The sequence below is a fragment of the Centruroides vittatus genome, unplaced genomic scaffold (genome assembly GCF_030686945.1).
Source record: "Centruroides vittatus isolate TY-2023 unplaced genomic scaffold, ASM3068694v2 contig_566, whole genome shotgun sequence".
NCBI lineage: Eukaryota > Metazoa > Arthropoda > Arachnida > Scorpiones > Buthidae > Centruroides > Centruroides vittatus.
This window is the reverse complement of record NW_027122337.1, coordinates 85,232-108,688: the sequence shown is the minus strand read 5'-3', so window position 1 is coordinate 108,688 and position 23,457 is coordinate 85,232. Positions and strand designations below refer to the sequence as shown.

At 30.8% G+C, this 23,457-nt stretch overlaps 1 protein-coding gene across 1 annotated transcript in view; it reads right to left on the bottom strand.

Annotated features, from left to right (window-relative positions):
* LOC136979007 (transmembrane protein 130-like) overlaps window positions 1–17,563 on the bottom strand; it is a 34,898-nt gene extending 17,335 nt beyond the window's left edge. Inside the window, exons 1-4 of the mRNA XM_067274885.1 lie at window positions 17,298–17,563; window positions 3,337–3,642; window positions 1,077–1,406; window positions 905–989 (exon numbers count right to left, since the gene is read on the bottom strand). Coding sequence (XP_067130986.1) covers window positions 905–989; window positions 1,077–1,406; window positions 3,337–3,642; window positions 17,298–17,397 — 821 coding nt within the window. The 5' untranslated portion in view covers window positions 17,398–17,563. The remainder of the gene's footprint in view (window positions 1–904; window positions 990–1,076; window positions 1,407–3,336; window positions 3,643–17,297) is intronic.
* Window positions 17,564–23,457: the final 5,894 nt, after the last annotated feature.

Here is a 23,457-nt window from a genome sequence, read left to right as displayed (position 1 = left end):
CCATTGTTACTTAACACTTCTATTGATACTTAACACTTCCATCAACGATGGAAGTGTTAAGCCTTAATCCTGTCCCTCTCCCCGTGGGGAGAAATTTCGAAAAATCCCTTCTTAGTGTGCGTTTTTGTGACGTACCGTAACTATGTACCAAATTTCAACTTTCTACTCTTAACCGTTTGGGCTCTTAACATTTCCATTGTTATGTAACACTTCCATTGTTGACACTTCCATTGTTGACACTTCCATTATTACTTCATACTTCCATTGTTGCTTCACACTTCCATTGTTGCTTCACACTTCCATTGTTGACACTTCCATTATTACTTCATACTTCCATTGTTGCTTCACACTTCCATTGTTGCTTCACACTTCCATTGTTGATGGAAGTGTTAAGACTTAATCCTGTCCCTCTCCCCCATGGGGAGGAATTTCGAAAAATCCCTTCTTAGTGTGCGTTTTCGTGATGTACCCTAACTGTGTACCAAATTTCAACTTTCAACTCCTAACCGTTTGGGCTCTGCGCTGATTATTATTATTATTATTATTATTATTATTATTATTATTATTAACTCGTCTCGATTATATATATAGATTCATACATTCAAAAATGTTTGTACATGCATACATTTTTGATTTTTAAAAAGGAATCTGAAAGAATTCACCTCATCACACATAATGATACAATTAGTATCATTATATGAATATTAGTATATTAATATTAGTATCATTATATGAATATTATATCATTAGTATCTTTATTGATTTGCATATTACATGAGTATGCAAATCAATAAAGAACCCAATTTAAAATGTAGGTATGAAAAAAAATCACTTTAGAGTAGAGCAAATGTAATACTGAAATAATCCAAGATTGGTAAGATTTAAATAATTAGAAAACACTCACCTCCCATTACAAAAGATATTTAATTCCAAAAGATTTCCATGCTTAATCCATAAACTGCCAGTATAATTAATTCTAGGAATTGGCTCTATTTTAAACAAATATTTTCGTTATTAAGAACAATAAATGAAATTTAGAACAAACTGAAAATTATTAATAGCTTGAAAAAGCTTACCTCTTAAAGTCAAAAATTTATTAAATGTTCCCCATTTCTCACCGCTGAAACTAAGCATGCTATCTTCAACTTCTAGATCTGGTGTTTTAGCCAATATAAAGGCAGAGATCTTGTATTCTCCAGTTTTACTAAAGTTATAAAGGATACTTTTGTTATGCTCATCTATAAGTTTATCATTTACCAACCAAGTGTAGTAAATAGAATCATGTGAGAAAAACTGGTTTGGATCATAAAGAGTAAATGTCAAGTTGAGAGGACGGCCGGTTGGAAAATAAACACTTTTGTCGATTTGGTTATTGTTGTAAACATTTAAGTTCCCATTAATATACTCTGAAAAACAAAATTCAAAATATTTAATTTAAAAAATTATATAAATTACAAGTTATGCTAACAATTTACAAAAGATATGTAGCACTTAATATGTTCAAAATTTGTATAATGATTATGGAAGTTCAAATGAATCTTAAGTATCAGTGTGTTACTGTATCATCAGGGAATTAAATGTAAAAAATTTGTAAAGGAGTCCTCTTGAAGTATATCATGAAGACACATCAGGAACAATGAGTGCATGGCCCTCACTATTTCTTGCTTAGCAGAGAGTCACGTTGCTAACATCAGATGTATTCCTAGATCTAATCCCCAGTTAACCACTAAATTTAATTAATGTTTAATATTAGAGCCCAAAAACGTGAAAATATTTGATCATTTGGCATGAAAATAAATTGTTGACCAAATTGGTTTGTACAGTGGACTGTACTTTATTTACTATCTACAGTTTATAACACATGTAACAGAAATTCAAATCAGAGTTTAACTCCTGCCCCTTGGGCACTCACAAGGTCATTTATTTTTTAGCAAGCCCACAATGTATCGGTCAGGTTAAGAATTTATTAAAACAAAATCCCTCAATTACATTTCCTTATTTATCTATCACATACGAACAAATCCGTATATTAAAGACAAGATTATAACTGCAGAAACTAATTTCATCAAATTCAAGATAATTCTTTAGACAATCTTTTAAAAAGGTGCCTAAAAATGTCTCCATTGACTGTGATTTCTATAAAGTCATCATTGAAAAAGCTATCCCAACCTGCATTCACATAAGTTGAAAATGATCACACCATTAGATAAAGACTACGCGATCATATATTGAGTTAAAACTATATGTTTCTAATATAATACAGTTTTATAAATAAATATTGTTTATATAATACTTTAAAATATTAATTTTCCAAACTGTGTTAAGTTGTGCAGTTGGACTGCTTCATTAAAATTTGTCCGTCTACAGCAGCATTTTCCAAATGGCGATTCACAGAATCACGTTTGACTGGCGACGGTCACAATCCAGACTGTAGGTAAATCGAGATCGAAGAGATTCGTGGATTATGCACAAACATAGTATTAGGATTCTACAAAGTCAAATTTAGGAGTTCCATTACCATTCAAGCACATCCTTGAATGAAATTGAATTTTCAAATTATACAGCAATGAAAACTAAATGCGGATATCACCTAAATAATACACCTAATTCAAAACCTCAACTTTCAAGCACTAAACTAAATAAAAGAATTTGAAAGAAATAAACAAAATATATTCTTCTCATTAAACCAGCAAAGAGTTGAATAACTTTCCTGGCAAAAAATATTTATGAATAAGAAACACTAATATGCATTAGCACAAAGTTAAAATTGTGATATGCCTCATTATTATAAAAAGGCAAAAGGCTTAATTTTGATTGTAGTGATAAATTTTTAAAATAAAAATTGTAAATGCCAATGATGAGTAAAATTTTTATTAAGTCCAACTCCAATGGAGATATGATTTCCATCATCTCCCCACCCCTTCAACCTTTAACCTTTAACCATCAAAATTTAATAGCATCCATGACTCACATAAAAAGTTACCATGCCTAATTTCATTTCTTACTCTTTACCTCAACCTGATATATTAAACTAAATAAATACACACGAGCACAACTTTTTCCCTTTTTGTGTTCATAGGGTCTCAAAACATGAAATTTCCAAAACCAGCTCTAGTTTGACTCAATTCCAATACTTTCCATTACATTAATGTTTTATGTATTTGAGCAAATCATTTGCAACAAAATTTCTGTATCAAAAGATGAAAGAAAAGATGAAAGAAACGAGATGTCACAATCCAAAAATAATTAATCTCTTAGAAAAAAATAAACCACATAATATTTTAATTAAAATAGATATTTAAATCGATCAAATAAAAGGTATACATTCTCACTCACTTGTCAAAGTAAATGTTGTACTTTCGGAACCTATTTCTACCCACAAAATGATCATAAAAACATATACTCTGACTTCCATCGTAAAATTTCCGTCAAAGTTTGAGACACTGGGATACGACACATTATAGTTACAGATGATGTCTCTGACAGCGATTTCATTCTTTGTCTCCTGAGCCGTGTTATCGTGAAAATCATATCTGTACAAATAATAGTTCTTTGGATCTTCGTCCTTCAATTTCACAAAAAAGCTAATGGTGGAGTCTAAAACTGCAGGACTGTTACTTGTTATCTCTACTTTTGAATCATCTGAAATGATAAAAATAATATAAATTCATAAAAAATAACAGTTAAAAAAAACATATTTTAATAAAACTACAGCTTAACTATCAGATATCTAAATGCTGGATTTTTTACGTAGCCTCTAGATATACACATAATTGATAACATGACAAAAACTACTGATTAAGGTCTACATCTTTGATTACATAACGATCATATGATTAAACTATCATTTGATTTTTAAGATACAATCTTAAAAATAAATTATGTAGATACTTTTATGAATTATAAGTAAGTAATGTAAGCACTGCATTATAGAATATGTTATCAGGATCATGACCAAATTCTTTAACGATTTTAAATTGTGTTTTTAAATGCTACAACTATAAATTGATAATCACATCACCAAGGGGGTGTAGCTCGTCGGGAGTGTGTTTGCTGCAAATGGTTACGGGTTCAATTCTCAGCATAGGTTGAGAAGCAAGTACGCAAAACCACCAATTCCAGCTTGAGACCTTCTAAAATGGTAAATGGTATCATAAGCTATTTCATTGCTCTCATTAAAATATTTTTTGATTTATAACCTATATTTAAGTCTGTAATTTAAGTATAATTAAGTTTACTTAAGATTAAAGATAAAATCTGTACACTTTTGCCAACTCCAACTCCATAGACCTGACTTCTATTTATCATTTAAATAGTTGGTTGACCAAGGCTGATGCATTTATCTGCCTTTTTGGGACCTAGTTTAAGTCTGAGACAGATCCTTAAAAATTTAAACAGGTGGTTCAAACCAGATATGTCAAAACCCATCCTTCACCACCCTTCCAACTTACTGCAGGCCCGGCTAAATCCCTAATGCCTTCTAAGTTCCCAACTTCATTCAGAATTATTTTCTATATTATAAAATATTTACAAAATTTTACTGTGAAATTCTAACCATGGTAGCTACAAAAAGAACCAGACCTTCTCAATTTTCCAGTAAATATAAAATTAACATGATTTTTTGATTAATCATCACCCTCAAGTTACATAAAACTATGGAAAATCATGGAACAGAAAATACATTTTGATGCACTATAAAAGTTAAGTAACTGAACAAATTGTTAGCACATTTTAAAGAACACCTCATAATTATTCATCTTTATTGATATTATGCTATCTTGTGATCATAAAAATTCCAGTGACTAAACAGGAAGTTGAACAAATTAAAATTTTAAATCACAGTTTGTGTAATAAAATTTAATATTTCTAATGAGAAATGAAGAAAATGTTTAAATGTATAAAATAAACTTAAAAATTAATCAAACTATTGTATTTTTATTACTACATTCCGAGTTTTTATAGTTTATAATAATGTATCAGTATTTAATTACATTGTAAATTTATCAATTGGATGTTTTCTAGTGATAAAATGAAACTATCCTAAAATAAGTCAGTAACATTTCTTTATCAATAAATAAATTTGGTTTCTCAAACAAAGCAGGTTCATCATATAGTATACAAAAGATACCGATTCTCGAACACTAAGTCGGTCGATCACCGTTTATCGCCGCAATAAGGCCGATAACGTAACCTAAATCTGTTGACAGATAAGAAATGACAGATTTCTTATCAATAAATTTGAAGGTAAAATTTTATATAAATAACAAAAATTATAAATCTGTCAGATTCTAACCAAAAGCACCTATTGTGAAATAGTTATTGTATGTATCAAAAATCAATGACACGAAAATTCATCTGTATCTTCGATACTCGAAAGTTAAAAAGTAAATAAATCGAAAATTGATAATTGTAAACAGCATTCTCATTCTAATGGACTGTTTAAACTAGATAAATTAAGCTGTGTTCCTCACCACCTCATTACGCATCTGGTTGAGAATATGGAAAACTTGGGGGGAAAACACCTTAAAGTCCACAAGCTGAAAAGAACTGAAGAAAATAATCTCTATTTTTTATAAATCAAATTAGTTTCAAGAAAATTAAATCCATAAACTATAATGAAAATTACAAAAAGATACACACAACTTTTTAAATTACAGCACTATTTTCATGCATTGAGTAGTTGAATTCAAATAAACCCTAAAAATTAGGGTTAATTTGGATTCATTATCAGTGAAATATGGTAAGATAGATGTAACAACCATCCTCATATACACGAAGTCCTTCCTTAATATTGCTTCATTTTATGTTGTTTTGTTTTGTTTTGTTGAGTAAAATCCAAGTTCATTTGTAATCATTTACAGACATCATTATATATAAACAACTCATAACCTAATTTTAACTGATCAAAGCCAAATAATCTTTTGCTAAAATTAAAAATACTATTGGGCTGTGTTAATAATTAATTACTAATTAATTTGACTAAAAGGTAGGCAGTTAAGCCACCATCTTGTATTAATTTTAATAATTATAATGAATAAATTTAATTTAGAAACTTCTAGAAGAAAAGAACTGGTCCCATAACTCCTGCTTACCGAGCAGATACATTGTCAGTTATGCTACTTGGACCTCTGTCTAATCTTTGTTTCCAGAGCTATTTATTCAGTTGTAACCATACCGGATACTTACAGTGCCAACCGGGGACGACGTAAAGCATCCACGGCCTTTAACTCCCTTCGTGGCGCTCGGCCAGCTATTGCATTCACCCAGCATGGTGTACATATAAATAACAACTCTCAAAAGCACTTCCAGAAGATGAAAAGCTCTACACTCTGTTACGGTACCAATATGATTTAGATAGAAAATGAGAGAAGACATCTTTGTTGTTAGCAGTTCTAATTTAAAAAATTGTTTTTAATTATTTTTGTATTCTTTTTAAAAAGGGAATTTTTAAAATTTGGTGGCCAAATAGCATACAAAGAAAGATCGGTCACCAAAAGTTGTATTCTGTAACGTTTAAAGTAAATAAATAGTAACTGCTATTTCGACAGACTCTTCAATTTTAATTTTAAATTTTTAAGCCTTGCATATATTTGACACAAATCTTCATAAACTGTTTCACTGCAACATGTTTTTTCATTCAAACCAAATTACATACTAACATTTTAAATAAAGATAATTAAAAGGTTATATAATATACAATCTCCAACAAAAATAATTTGCAGAAAATCACAAATTTTTAAAATTATCTATAGATATTCTGCACAATTTATTTCAGTTAAGTTCTTTATTATTAAAATTGTAATTTTTTCATTTATCTATACGTAATCTGTAAATATTATAATGATTTTTTTGAAGAACGTCTCAGTGTTTTGTATAATTATAGCAAATGTAAATATCTACTCATCACTGTATATTTTCTTAATCATAAGTGTTTAATCCATACTTTTTTATTTTAAAGGATATAATAAAACTGCTACAGGCTAAAACATTGTCAAAGGCACTGAATTTAATTTAAAATTACTGCATCATAAATGTATGCAGCTATAAAAGAAAACCTTAATTATACTGGTAAATTCTTAAACATGGAAAACTATTCACAAATTAATAGTACAGAAATTCTTGAAAAAACAAATATTTGCTTGAAACAATATTCAAACTTAACTCCTGGCATTCATCCTACAGATTTCCATGGATAACTGATGGATCTTAGCTTTCAGTGATACATTAATTTAGAATTATAATTGCATATTTTATTACTTCTACGAAGACTCGCTGGTAAGCTGGATAAATGACAGTCCGAGGGTACGAGTCCGTACTTAGCATAGCAATATTAACATACCGTATACGCTTGCGGTTCTAAATTCAATTAATCTGAACTTTTTTCCCCATTCTTGACACCAATAAATTGGTGTCTCTCGACCAATTTCTCCAAATGTCGCTAAAACATTCCAAAACTATCAGTCCGTGTTCTTAGCATTATATAACCGATAAACATTACAAACTTTGATAACTCATTGTTTGTTACTATGGTAATTAAACAAAATGTTAGTAAATGGCAATACAGCAAATAGGTTTGCCCAGTACTATTAAGAGTTTTATTGCAACTGCTTTTTCTTTAATATGCAGTAAACACCATTAAAATTTAAATGCTACTGTACTTTTTATATTAAAATATTATTGTATAAAAATAGAACAACAATGGAAAAAACAAGATAGTGAACTTATTTCTATCAGTTCATTACAGTAAGTTACTAAAATTGCATCAATTTTATGATAAAAATCGCTAAACTACACCGATTATAATAAAACAGACAACGCCACTAAAAAAGACTGAAAACAAAATGCCGGAAATAAATCTGTGCCGTACGTCCCATTTTTACTATAAACGTTTCAATTAACAAATGCAATTTCAATAAATTTTTAATACAGTACTAGGATTATTCTATTTGGATACTGTAATGGGCACTAAAGAATGTCATTTGCTACAGTAACAATTTGGTATATGAAGTTTCGGTATAAGAAGTTCTGATATCTGGGTATAGCTATATTTTCAATTGTAACTTAACATTAAAGAATATTACTTCCAGAAATAAAAAATTTAAATATAATTATCAATTTGAGAAATGAAAAATCCAGCCACTTTTCTCAGAACAAAACTTTTTAGAGAACTATTGCCTTTGGACTATGTAGTCGACATAAAAAATGTTTTTTTTAATGTTGATCCTGATTATTGACACAGGGCCCAATATGCTAAAATGTTCTAAAAATTTCATTGTAGCACTACATTTACACAATAGACACTTAATCCCAATTACACTTTTGAACCTGATAAACTTTTTTATTTGAAGAAAAGTGAGTTAGCTATTCCTGATTATTATTCTAATTACTGGATCAGTGGCATATTTTGTCATTTGTTTGATACATCATCATCTTCATTCCATAATTTTCATAATCTCATTTCATTTAAAACAACATAAAAATCAAAAAGTCTAAAGATTTTTATATATTATTACTGAAGACAGTTGCATTATTGTTTAATGTAAGCAAATGCAGCAGCAAAACATCTAAATGTAGAAGTGCAATGTGTATTTTAGCAACAATTTGCTTGCATTATGCTGGAATTAACAAGGAAGAATGATATAAGCTAAATCAATTTTAAATTAACACTATCTTGACCTCTGTTCTTGTTATTCCAACTTATCTTAATCAGGATAAATCTTACTCTGATTAATATTCATTATATAAATATAGTGAAAAAAAAGCATTTTCAGTTTAAACAAGATATCTTAATAAATTCACATAAGAAACCCTAGCCAAATCATATTACTAATCAATTTGATCCTATCACTAAATTTAATACAAGATGGTAACTTAATTACCTACTCTTAGTCCAAACTATGTAGCATTTGTATATTTAATTAGTCAAAATGTAGCCCAATAATAAAATCGAATGCAATTATTCAATCTCTTCACAAATTTTTCAACAATCAATTAAGTAAAAGTAGAGATCTGCTATATTTCATTAATACTACAGTTGACATAGTACAAAGTATTTATGAAGTTAAATCATCAAACAATTCACACGAGTAATGGCAACATAATTCAAATTGTAATTTATATAAAGCTTTGAATCATTTTATTCTTAAAGCAGATAATGAATAATAGTTTATAATTAGATTATATTTCATTTATTTTTAAATTTTAGAAAGATTAATAAAAAATATGTAGAAAGACTAAAATGTCTTCACTTTCTCCGTGTCAAATTGCCGTGAACAACGATCTTCCACTGCAGAGACGACCTTTCTTTAGAGACTACGCCTCTGCAAAAAACATGCAAAACAGTCTAAAAGTTCTCTGGTGACAAGCCTAAAACAATTAAAAATATAATAATTCTTTTTAAACAATACACCGCATGTGTTTTGCACAGGTGTAGTCTCTAAAGAAAGATCATCTCTGCAGTGGAAGATTATCATTCCTAGTGATTGGACATGGCAAAAGTGAAGACATTTTAGTCTTTCTAGTATTTTTTATTAATATGTAAATTGATCAGCCTATTTTTTAAAAAGAATTTAGAACAATGTGTTTAATTTTTAGCACATAAGAGAATAGTATTAAATAAGAGTCCAGAGAAACTAATCTATGGTAAATACACAAATATTTTCCACCCTATCTTAGGACACTCAGATGACTTATTTATGCTCACTGCAGTCAAACTCATGACTAAACTGTAGTGAGAAGAGTTGGGAGAAAGAATAGATTAGCATATACAATCTACCTGTGAAAATTTCCAAATTTCTAATTCAAACCTAGATTTCTCCTGGGTAGCAACCAGTTTGCCATCTAGCCACCAAATATGGACTTATTTCATTGCATGAAAATGTTTCTTGATAGCAATAAAATGTATTAGTCATATGTATTCAGACTTTCTATATATTATCATTATATACTTACAATACACAGTGGAAAATATAAAAGGTTCTGTTAAAAATTAACTGTAACCTTTCATAGATATAACTGTAATCAAAACATTATTTTAATATCATACTCGTAGGAAATGTTTATTTTAATACTACACAATCTGTAAACAACTTTGAAAGATCTTGTTTACGTAAATAATTGATTATAAACAATATATAAGAAATCTCTTTGTAATCTAGTTACACATATCTGACTAATGTTTAACTGATGAGCATTGTTAGATAGAACTGTGTAATGTTTTAATATTTAATTAGTAATATTACGTTAAATATAAAATAACATTTCCTAAACATTATCTCCAATAAGGACAACAGCATCATAGAACTAAAATCAAAAAGATTTAATCATTTTATTTTGTATTATGCAGAATATATAAGTATATAAATCAAATCATTATTATGTAAATATGAAGACACCAATATATTATACCTACTTTATGTAGGAAAAATAGGAAACCATTATAAAAAACTTATAAAATACTTAAGAGGAATTTTATTCTGTATTTTAAATCTATGTAAAAGTAGTATTCAGTATTTTATAAAAGATATAAAACATGTCTCTCAGTTATATCTTAATTTAATTCTAAACTTCCTACATTATACAGGATATTCTCGTGAATTTGAACTGTGATAGTTCGAAATCCCATTAGTTTGTGACTGTACTTGTCCTGGCTGAAAATATAGATTCACACATTAAGGAATTCAGTTAGTTTGAAATAAGACTACTTCAAAATTCGAAGTGAAAATTCCGTCCGACTGTGATATGCATATGTCAACTTGTTCGTTTAGATTGAATGTGTCTCCTTACTGTAAGAGAACAATAGACCAAGAACAACTCTAATCTGGTCAACATAATTTTGCTTTTATGGTAACACATTTTTGTTACCATAAAAGCAATTTTCTCCATTTTATGACAAGAGAAACAAGGGTAGTCCACACTTAAGTGTGAACTACCCTTGTTTCTCTTATCTCATAAAACATGGCTGGGTTTCGGGATTGCAAGATTGGGCTTTGAGTAGCAGACAGATATTTATATGGCTCTAGGCCAGGGGTCGGCAGTTTGTTAAGTGAGAAGAGCCAAACTGTCATGGAAACAGGATAACAAAAGTACCAGAGAGCTGCATATATGTAATATACATATGTATAGGTCCTATACACATAACAGGGGTGCCTCTAGTGGCCGTTTTTGGCATAACGTTACATGGACGGACACGCGTTTAATGGGTTATATATATACAGTAGATATGCTTCAAATGCTACCACTCACATGCAGCTCATATTGATCAACACGAGTGCGATCATGTGCGGACGGGCTAAAGAGTGGTAGAGAGTATGTTGTACGAGTCGAAGTTTGTTCGGCGGCTCTATCTTGTAAACTCATAAGTTATAAGGCTGCTTGAGATGAAATGAAATTGGAGTTTATGTCCGAAGAGCTGCAAACGTCTATGCAAAGAGCCGCATGCGACTCCTCCTGCCGACTCCTGCTCTAGGCTACTAGATTTGAGTGACTTACTACTTTTTGGGTCACTTTAAAAATAGTTTGGGCTACATTTCGAGGAATTCTGCTTTACTTTTTATAAAACCAATCTAGCAGCCTTCGAGATTCTCACCGAACACATGCCGTTTACCTGTAGTTTATTTATATTATTATTTGATGGTGTGCAACGATGGACAGAAAAAGCAAAGACAAAAGTTTTTTTGTGAATGCTCTTTGTTTTTACAATTTATATTTACTAAATATAAAATAACGTCAGCCATGTGTTTATTTTTAATATTTTCTATTATTATTATTATTAATTAATGAAAATAGTGTTCTGTATATGTAGATGTGTTCCGTTTGCTTAGTGAATTACATCAGTTACGTGGCATTTGGCATTGGCATAATGTACAGAAATGTGTAAATCTCGGATAATTTGAAGTTTTAATTATTTCGTCCCTTGAATTTCGAACTAACGAGGATTTTCTGTATCATTATTCATATATAATTTATATACAAACTTGTTTTATTGCTTCAAAAATATCTTTAATAACAGCAGAGGTAATGTGGACCTAGGATACATTGGATAATGAAAAACAGGTAATAAGGAATGTATGATAAAGTGATCAACAAAATATGAGTATTATAAGAAAATCAAAGTTTTATGGTGATTACAATTATAATTTCTTTAATGTTTAAAATTCATATTGTTGCAAGAAAAGTAAAGTCTTTCACTAGAGTAAAGTCTTATTAAAACTTTTAAAATCCCTTTGAGATCTGCACATCATCCACTTAAGTTGTAGTACAGTACTGTTTGCTTCACAAACTATGTATTATATTCACTTAATGTTGATGAGTTCTTTTCCACAATTAATCTCATATAACCTTAATAAATGCATCTTTATTAACTGGGACTCTACCAGTGGCAACTTATGATAAACATTGTGGAACTAAAACAACCACTCAACAGAAAAAAATAAAATCACAAAATAATGTCTCAATTTTTATTAAGTACTGTAGTAATAGTGTAAATTGTTATACACAATCAAAATTAACGTTATATCAAAATCAGCATCAACCAAAACAACATACGAAATATAAATGATTCTATTAGGGTTGTTGCATGCAATGCACAATCCTGCGACAGCATAGTTAAATAGTGCAATGCCGTCACAAGCAGTGTAGTGGCATGACAGCAATTAATCACTATGTAAGAGCACAAATGAAGCGTATTCTGTAACCTATAAATGTTAATATGAAAAAACTAACATTTTAAATCTAATTTATTTCAATTAAAATAAAAATTTATATTTTTATGAATACTATATATACAGGATATTCAGAAATTCCCATTACAAACTTCTAGGACTTGTAGAGGGGAGTGAGTACATAGTTTTATTAGGAACCCATGACCGGAAACGTACCGTTTCCGTTCTACGACGGTTTCAATTCAGACGTTTAACTCTTCCACTTCTGCTGAGGAAAAGAGAAAAGTCTCAGAGTTGCTTGTCCTGGTATGCAATAGAGTAGACAGGACGATGTGTAGAATAATTAAATTTCCTAGTAATTGCACTGCGTCACGGCTAATTCAAATTCCTCAAGCAGAAATGGAAAAGTTAAACATCTGAATTGAAACTGTCGTAGTTCCTAATCAAAATATTATGTACTCTCTCCCTTCTACAAGTCCTAGAAATTTGTAATGGGAATTTCCAAACACCCTGTATATATACTCTCTTCTTTTTTCAGCAGCTAAATTTATATATGTATATATTCTTTGTTATGTAAACTATCAACAGTAGTTATTCAGCAGCAGTAGCATAACTAGTAAAATGCATTACCTTTGTAAATAAAATAAAGTAAACATCAAGTAAGTACTTAAAAAAAAATTTGACTGTCAAATACACTTACACAAATATATATACAATTACTTACTTATGCAGAATAACAATATGGTTATATTTAAAAGACTACCACAGCACAGGTCGTAGACTGACACATTCTTTTATGTACTGTGATCATTTTACTCCAATTGAAGATGGACCTTAAGTATGAAATGTACATTTTGGAGAAAAAAGAAATATAGAATAAAATATATCAGTCTGTCGACCTACGATCTGTGGTGCAATAGCCCTTTAAATATAACCATGTTGTTATTGTACATAGTAAGAAATAACCCTTAGAATAAAAATCTTTACCATATATTTGTATAATATCTATAAAGTTGAAACCACAACACTAGTGGATCTTGAACATAGCACTAGTATCTATAAAGTCAAAATCTTCCAAAGTTCTTCATCCACAGCACTAGTGGATATACAGTATCTAAAGTGGTACAGGGGTGAATGTAAGTTTGCACCTCTTAACTCAGATCTTACCTAATATCAGTTCTAGTTACACTACTGCTGTTCAGCTCCCCCAGATTAGGCAGCCATGAGCCACCACTGAATTTTACTACAATGGCCAAATTATTTACATACTTTCACCCTATTATATTTTGTATTATTGTTGTTCAACACTGCCCATGTTAGGTACTGTACACTTTGTGACACACATTTATTTCTGTAGATAATTAATATAAAAATAATAACTAATTTAACAGTTAAATAATATTTTAATAAAATGAAATGAATTTGATACTTTCATATTCTGTTCTTCAGATAAGATAACAGTTTATTTTTAACCAGAAGAGAATCAACAGTTATACAGTCAATAGCATTATATAAGTTTATCTACTTTAGAACTAAAATTTCAGTAAACATTTTATCCAAAAAATTTTTTAAAATTAATAAATATTTGGTTATATCTATAGTCATCATATAGATGCTGCATTTGAAAATACAGTAGAAGTTTGGCAGTGCAGCACCCAATAATCCTGAACATCCAGAACGGTGACCAATAGTTCAGAATGTTGAATAATTTGATTATTCCGAAGTATCCAACAATAATCTAACATGTTAGTACTATGAATCAAAATTTGTTTGGATGTATGGTTCTCTGACTCAAGCCAAAAATATTACAGTATATACACACTAATTATTGTGTGTCCATATAGATAGCACTTTAGTTTTTGTAGCTATCAATTATTTGCTTTTATATACATGTGCAAATTCATACAGGTTTAAACAAGTTAAACAAGTGTTGTTATTTTTCATATTTTTTTTTTTTTTATTTTGTGGTCTCGGGCCATTTGTCTCTTGTTAGTGTTACAATAATTGCTGAAATGAGGCATTGTAATACAATGGATGTAGTGGCTGGAATGTCCAGTAGTGTATACTAAGGTGATAAGGAATTTGAAGGCAGTGGTATAATGAGATATCTAATAAAGAAAGTGATGTAGATGACTGTGATAATGACTAATATATGGAAAATGAATAGTGATATGGAAACAGATAAATAATCATCAGAAGAAATGAAAGTAGAAGAGAAAAACACCGTATACACGTTTCCTGTATAAAAAGCATATCTTTTTGACAAACTCAAGATCATTCGTCTACAGTGAACCAAAAAGATATGCATAGAATGCTTTGAAGAATTATAAAAACTTTAACCACTGTACATTTGTGAAAATTAAATATTCTTTCAAACCATATTGACAAATTTTTATTATATGTTAGTATTTATAGATTAACATAAAATTTGTTTCGTTTATTTTTGTATTCTGTGTTATTTTATATTTTACACTGCATGTTATCACATATTATGCAAATACTTACCACGTATATTGTTTATTCCAGGGGTGGCCAACTTTTGTTGTACATAAGATCTACTTTTTATCTTAAAAATATGTTGCAATCGACTTGTTGTCATACGCATAGTCAAAGTGAGGAGGAAAAGATGCGAAATACATACTATGTTTATACACTGTGTTTCGGTACAAGGTGCACTCCCGCGGGCTATGGATAGATATACAAAATATATGCTTACACTATTTTTTATTTTTTAAATCGCTTATTAAGTTTTCAAGATATAGGCTCATAATAAAAATAAATTTCCAGACCCAACTTTTGATATTTGCAGCTACGAGTTCATTCCGTACAGGTGGTACCTAAAAAAATTTGATTTTTCAACTCCTTTAGAAGATAAAAAAATTAGATTTTTAGTAACTTAAAATATAATTTATCAATTGCAATGTATAAGTTGTGGTACTATTTGTTCATAAATATGAAAAAGTTATAAAAATGCACAGTATGGCTGATAATTTAATTATAAGATTTCACTTTCGCAATTTTTTTGGGCCAGGAAAATTTTTTAGACTTATTTTTTTGTTAATCTAATCTATCGACAGCCCATCGGAGTGCACCTCATACCGAAACACCCCGTTCAACTACGTAAAAAACAACATAATTATTTAACAGGCCAATAAACTCACGTCCAGGGAAATTAAAACAACACGAGTAATTATTAACAATATTTATTAATTCAAATTAGCTACAGATAAAGACAGATTTAGAATTTATTTTATTACCTTAATATTAATGGAAGGACTGAGTTTCCATGTCTCTAAGCAAGCAATCATAATTAGGTGTATGTCCTGACAAAAATGGTAGTAATGAGTCTTCAGTATGGTAATCGGTCAGGACAGAATATTGTTTAGTCTTTGTTAACTTTAAGTATGAAAATGCCAATTCACACGGGTACATAGATCCAAAATAAGAATAAATATATTTGCTACATTTGGCGATACCAGGATATTCTTCTCGGTTGATGTACAACAGTACCAAATATTCAAGCTAAATGGCCGTGTTTTTCTACGAGTCGAGTAATAACAGCACGCATACCATCGCGTTTGCGCATTACGTTCACACATTGCGTTCGGTTACAGGCGTAACACATTAAGTCAAGACATCGCGAGTGATCGACCAAAATGGTTTCGCGATCGACCGGTCGCCCACCCCCCGGTGTATTCTGTCATACCATGAAAAATGACTGAATATTAACTAATATTTATTACTTAGATACAAAATTATATAAGATATTTAAAATTAAATTGTTTAATTTAAAATACAACAACAACAATAATAATAAAAATCAAGCAGTCTTAAAGACTGCAGGTCTCCAATTAGGCTACAGAAACTGTCTTCAGTTACAAATTAACAGGAATAAATTTTACTTATTCTAGAAATGAAGCTGAAAGATAGTCTATATGCATTTAAAATGAATATAGCTAAATTATTAGTCAAAAATAATGATTTGATAATTTTACAATGACAATAAGATGAATCATCATAAAATTATCATTCATGTGTACTTATATTCAAAATACAAATCATAAATTTTATTAAGATAGAGAATTTTAATTAACAAATATATTCTCAATTGTATAAGATACATAAATCAAACAATCAAGCAGACATTTCCCATTATTACAACTATATCTGACTCACCTTACAGTAATATAAATCTATTAGTAATTTTATTCACTTCAATAAAGTAATTTACATAGTATGAATTTATGTTATTTGATGAAAAAAATATGTATTTTGATATATATTCTTCAAACAGAGTGAAAAGGATCATATTTCTATATACAAAGATTTATACTTTTATTTTCCTTTTTTTTCTTCGTGGATTTAAACAAACATTTATCATTATTTATGCTTAGCGTATAAAACATGTACCAAACATGGTATTACAATATAAAAATAAGGAATCATACAACATATTAGAACCACAAACATACTTTAAATTGATCCATTATTATGTATAAATTCTTAAGATTAAATAAAAATTATTTGTGTTTTACATATCTTTGTCTGTTAACTTTTAATTATTGTCTAACAACGTTAAATTTATTTAAATTCAACTCCAAAGTCCAAATGCAAAGTACAGAAACCGAAACTTACCAAAGACATTGGCCACAGATTTTGAGTAACCTCTGGCTCCAACTGTAGAAAAACCGATGTAACTGCTTATAAAGAAGACCCAATACAAAAATATCGCCATTAATTTAATAAATGATAATGTTCTGACATGTAATTATTTCCTTTCATGATAACGAACAGACCAGCTCCACATCGCAATATTTCATAAACAAAACTTTACCTCGAAACAGCACGTGAGTTTGACTTTAGCCAATCGCTTGCTGGCATTTTATAATTTAATATTTTTACCCATCAATTTTTAATTAACTGTAAATTCGTTCAAACTAAAATTTATTTGCACGTTATTTAATGGACATCGTAATAAATTTGATAAAATAATTAAAATCTCCTAATCATAATATATATTACGCGAAAATTATCACGTGATTCACCTATCGTATTTCATTACGTGCTTTTATAACTTGTTCGTCGCTCTAAAGATGTCGCCCTTGTTCAAAATTCTCAACAAGCCCTTAATCATTTTAAATATAGTATTAATTTTAATACTTTAGTCAAATGTAATTATTTTATTAATAGTTTAATTCCGGAAATCAAGTTATATAAAATAGTGGTTTAAAGATTCTTCACTTTTTAATGAAAGAGATTTGAATGTTATGGTCTAATTCAGTGTTTTTCAGCCGGGGTGCCGCGGCACCTTAGGATGCCACGGCGCCACGATTGGGGTGACGCAAAGTTTAGGACCTTTAGGCATTTTCATTGAAATTTACTTAAGTGTAGTTTAAGATAACTCATTGCCAGTATTTCGTCAATATTCAATGGACTTAAACAAAGCCGTAACTAGGGTGTGGCCAACGTGGCCCCCGCCATAGGCGCCGATTTAATAAAGGCGCCAACGAGAAAGTTTCGGAATAACATGTATTCGAAATTAATAACACAAAAACTTCTATATTTATATTTATATAGTATTTATGATCTGTAATTTCTACAAACATATATTTCAAAAAGAAACCACCATTTTTATTTTTATTTAATAACAAAAATTGAAAAGGCGCCATCTTTATTCTTGGCCATAAGCGTCCAAAATCCTAGTTACGGTCCTGGACTTAAATTTTGATTTTGAACACGTAGAAACACTATTTTTGCATTAAAATGCTACTTCAAACTGTCAAGTTTTAAAATTTTTTTCCCCGGGAAGAGAGTCTCCTCCCCGGACCCTACCCGAGAGTTGCGCATAATATTCGTTTTCGCAAAAAATTCATCTTTTCCATTAAAACCCCCTTTTTCAGATTCAAGAGTGCCACGAATTTTTATTTTTCAATCAGGGGTGCCACTCAATGAAAAAGGTTGAAAAAGACTGGTCTAATTAAATACTCTTCCATTTTTATAGTACTTTTCTATAAAATAAATTTAATTATAAAAGAAAAGAAAATTATTTAAAAAAATAAGAATAACATATACTCAAAAAAAATTGAAGAAAATATAGTTAACATGGACTGTACGCTAACTCCATTCACAATACAGTATGGACTGAACGTAACGCTGTACGCAACCATTTTCTTTTTGTTAAAAAGACTATTACATTATGCAGCAATTTCATTAATTAAAATATTACAGATTGAAAATTTTCATGTGAAAATTTATGAATAATTAAAATTATATAGTATTCCATAACAAGCAACTCTTACAAAACAGTTCTAGAACTGGCCACAATCATGTTCCTACGAATGCCAATCACGAATAAGTTTACAAATTCGATTAAGCATTAAAAGTTATGATTGGAAGAAAGATTTACGTCATTCTAATTGTTCGAGAGTATTTTTTTATTATTATTATTTATATTCAGTTTGAAATTGTATGTTCTGCCTGAATGTGCACTAAACTGTCAAATTCTTAAGTCTTTAGTTTTTCTCTATTATTACTTACTGTAGTAGCTTCATTTCCAAATGTGGTATAGCGGTTTATAATGGACGTTTAGATATTGCTACATTTGCAAGCCAGATAAAAAATCATTGAAGCAAACAAAAAATGCCTCTTATCTGATCTTACTATAATTGGATAATAAGATAAATAGGCCTACAATATTTTGAAGAAAATAGAGATTTTAAATATAGATTTTGTCTTAAAATCGTGAGAAATTATTGAAATTGGCACACATTTTTGAAAACAATTCTGAAAAGCTGTCAATATTTTAAGATAAGCGTCAACAAACTGCGAAAGATATCGGTAAAATATGAAAATTATAAACATTTTCGAGTTACTACTATTTAAAAATTACACCAAAATTTTTATGATTAATTAACCGTAAAATTGGGACCATAAATCAATATTCTATAAATTTTATAGACTTTTTGAAAACAATAGAGATGACGACCACTAAATTATTGCTTAATTAACGGCGTATTTATAGAGGTGATCAGCTCACCAACGTAATTGAATTCTTTACAAAATCATCTATTAATGCCATTTTTCGTTAATCAAATGATAATCAAATTGAATGCAAAATGTTAGACTCATTGCTAATGTTCTAGAACAAAATTAAATGTTAATTCTAGAATTCAACTAGAAAGTCGCAAGTCTTAACTGCAAAAAGCACGATAAACGAAATTATAAGAGTACTAAGTGTTAATCATGTTTAGGGCTCTAGAGCGTCCATTTTCCAGAAATTTATTACTAATCACTAAGATGGTCGGATGCCGAGCGGTTAAGAAAGATGTAATATTATTTATGTTTACATAGTTACTGATTTTGTGTTAATTGAATGTAACAAATATACAACTCACGTTTCATATAAACATCGCGAATATGCACCAAAAATGTCTAGCATAATTTGATATCAAAGTATGCAAATTACTTAGGCCCGAAAGTAGTACTGTAATGCAACATACTGTAATACATCATAATCCAAGAAATAATTGTAAAATACTTTTGCGTAGTATATATTCTTTATATACTACATAAAACACAAAAACACAAAAAATGAAGAAGTTTAGGCCGAACTTTTACTCGCCATGCTACCAGTAGCGAACGCCATTATCAACCTTCTATAATTGCCAGATGGCGGCGCTCGACGTCCGGCGTTCACGTTTTAGGCTGAAAACGTCGGTCGCAATCTCTTTTTCTTTTGAATTTCCAGACTTTACAGCGTCGTGGGTGTAGGTAAGACTGGTAAAAATGCAGACGTCGCCATTTCTTGCGGGACGAACTGGAGAAGGTATTTCGCGTTCTCAAGTTTGATACATTTACCCGTCCACAGTGACGGGTAAATGTATCCTGTGTGCTGATGTTGTGTTTTAAAGCACAATCTCTGCCCACGTCTTTCCGACCTGATTTGATGTAGTTGTATGGGTCACTAATAGTTGCGCTAACTTTCACCAATGCTTCTGTAAAGTAGATTCTTCGGATGTTGCGAATCTCGAAAACTTGCATTTTCAGTCATGGGAGTTATTTTTTTATCATCCTCTTTATCTGCACTCTCTGCAAACTTGTGGCAGTTCTGTATGGAAAACTTCGGCTTTCTGGTAATATAAATTCTTTTCTGTTTTAACATTAGAAAGTGAATTTGTATCATCAAACTTTTCTTGCAACAGGTGACAGTTTGGCAAAGTATGTTCAGGCCATCCGTCAATAACACATCTTGTAGTCTAATTGTGTCTGTTAAAAGTTGAATGCAACTGTTCTTTTTCGCCTTTCAAAAGTTTTGACCCGCAATTTATCTGCATATTGATGTCGGTAGTAGACACTCTCAAAGAGGTCTGAAATAACAATAATAATAATAAAAATAAAACACTAACTTAACATTTCCCATTATTTTGATGAAGTCTTTTTAAACTCTTTTCGCTATCTGAACACTAAGATCTCTTTTTGCAAGTCCATTATCGATTCGTCTAGGCTTTTAATGGAGCTACCGAGTGGTAAAAAATGGGGCTCAACAAATCCGGATAGACAACCCCGAAAAATTCCCGGGGTTTTTCCATCTGTTTGAATTTGATTGAGATCTTTAGAGCAGGTAGGTTGCCACTTAACGCTCGGCCATCCGGCTGTCATTTTAATTAATGAGTTAGACCAAGGGTCATCAAACTACGGTCCGCGGGCCAGATCCGGCCCGAGAGGTCAGTTCATCCGGCCCGCCGCGGCACTATGCCACAAATGAGCTAAAATATATGGAAATATAAATTGCAGATGAACTTACTACGTAAAAAAAATAAAAATAAGTGTAAGTAAAAATACCAAAAGTGGTCCAATCTGATTTTTGCATTTGACAGTAATATAATGTTTTAGGAAAATCAGTGAAACGAAAAATTCGGAAACTTTTTGCGACTTTGGATATCACAGCGCTTTTTGTGTATCTGCAATAAAGTTTCTAAACAGCGATTACGAGCTTGCTGCAGCCATGGTGTTTGTGTAGTGGTAAATAAATATGTTGGTTTTCTTACTTTTTGTGTATTCAGTATAGTATATTGAATAAAATAGTTATGCGGCCCGCGCTCGCTATTCTCTCGGTTATCTGGCCCGCTGTGCAAAAAGTTTGGTGACCCCTGAGTTAGACGAACTTCTGGAATTTTCTATTCCTAGGCCGCAGTTTACCGCTAAACAATGGCATCCTTTCTTCCAATATTACTATAGCATTTTCAAGAAATTCAAAATTTGCTTTATTGAAAGTTAATTCGTGTGCTAAACCTCTTTCTCTAAAACAACTCAGAGAAAATATTTGCTCACTGCATCATTCGGATTAAAGCTTGGAATGATTCTCTTTATGCCTTCGTAATTATCAGCATGATAACTGGTAGCATTTTCCAGATATTCCATCAGGTTATTATAGGTGTCGGGACTGCGGCGTAGCTAGGGTTTTCTGGGCCCGGTGCGGAACCAGGCCCGAAAAATTCTTTGTGGGCCCCGAAAAAAATTTCTTTAGGCTTAACATCGATAAAAATTCAACATTGCGGCCACACACAACGAAGAAAAATTTCAACATGGGATAGGTTAAAATGATTGAATTGAAATGAATCGCACAAATAAAAATCGCACATAAAAAGAGCGCATAAAAACAGGTTTGACTGTACTAGACTCGATCGACCTGACTGTTCCGAAATTCGAATCGGTTGGCATCGGGTTACATCGGCTCGGGGCTCGGCCACGGCGCGCCGCGTATGAACGACGATAGAGTGAGCGAGATAACTTTAGTCTTGTCAAAAGGCATTGCGAAAGAGTTAGAAAGAGATGCGAAAGCCCGCTTGTTTTGTTTAAGTTATTATAGGTACTTACAGAAATTTAAAAACATTGCGTTTAGACCTTCAATTTCTTTCGTTTGAGGAATGATGCGTTAAGTATATTTTTGTTTTGTTTGCGTAAACGGACCAAAATATTTTTGTTTAGTGGTTTATACAGTGTACAAGATTAGAGTTGAGTTGCTGGTTTTTTTCTGTAATAGGGGCACCAGCAGCTCGACAGCCAAATGCCAAATTTTGCTTTGTTTTGATTGCGGTAAAAAATTTTTCAGGTCTTTTTCCCAGTGATTTTGGGGCCCCCATGAGCCTATCGCTTTTCAGGGTCCCGGTGCGGACCGCCCACCGCAGCCCCCTAGCTATGCCACTGTGTGGGGAGGCGATGGTACACTGGACAGTTGCAGTATAAACTCCTTTCTTCTTGAATATGTCTTCACAAAAACTTTTTCACAATTAAGATTAATTTATTAATGTTTGGAAAACTGTGCGTGCCAAAATTTTAAACATAGAATAACGATATTTAAATAAATTAAACGAATATGCTTTAATTAAAATAAATGTTTAAAAAAAGCTGATTGAAGAACGATAAATAAGCCAAAAAATGATTGAAAAACACAAGTGATAAATCCAAATTGTACGATACGTTGCATGCCAGATTATTTCTCCTTATGTGCTACTTCAGGCACGCGGTCCACAATTTCGCCATCCCTGCCTTAGGCTATTGGCGATAAGAAGTGTGGAAAATCTCCCGAAATGCAATAAAAGGATGTTTGCCACAAATTTCCTATCAGCTTTTAATTGATAAAACCTTAAAACAGGATACTTGTGTAGGATGATTCAACAGTTAAAAGTTAGACACAAATTTGTAAAAGCGTCTAATTTAAATTGTAAAACGGTGTCTAAAATTCAAGGTAGATACGGAGTATTACCAATATATACTTGTCGAAGTATATGGATTT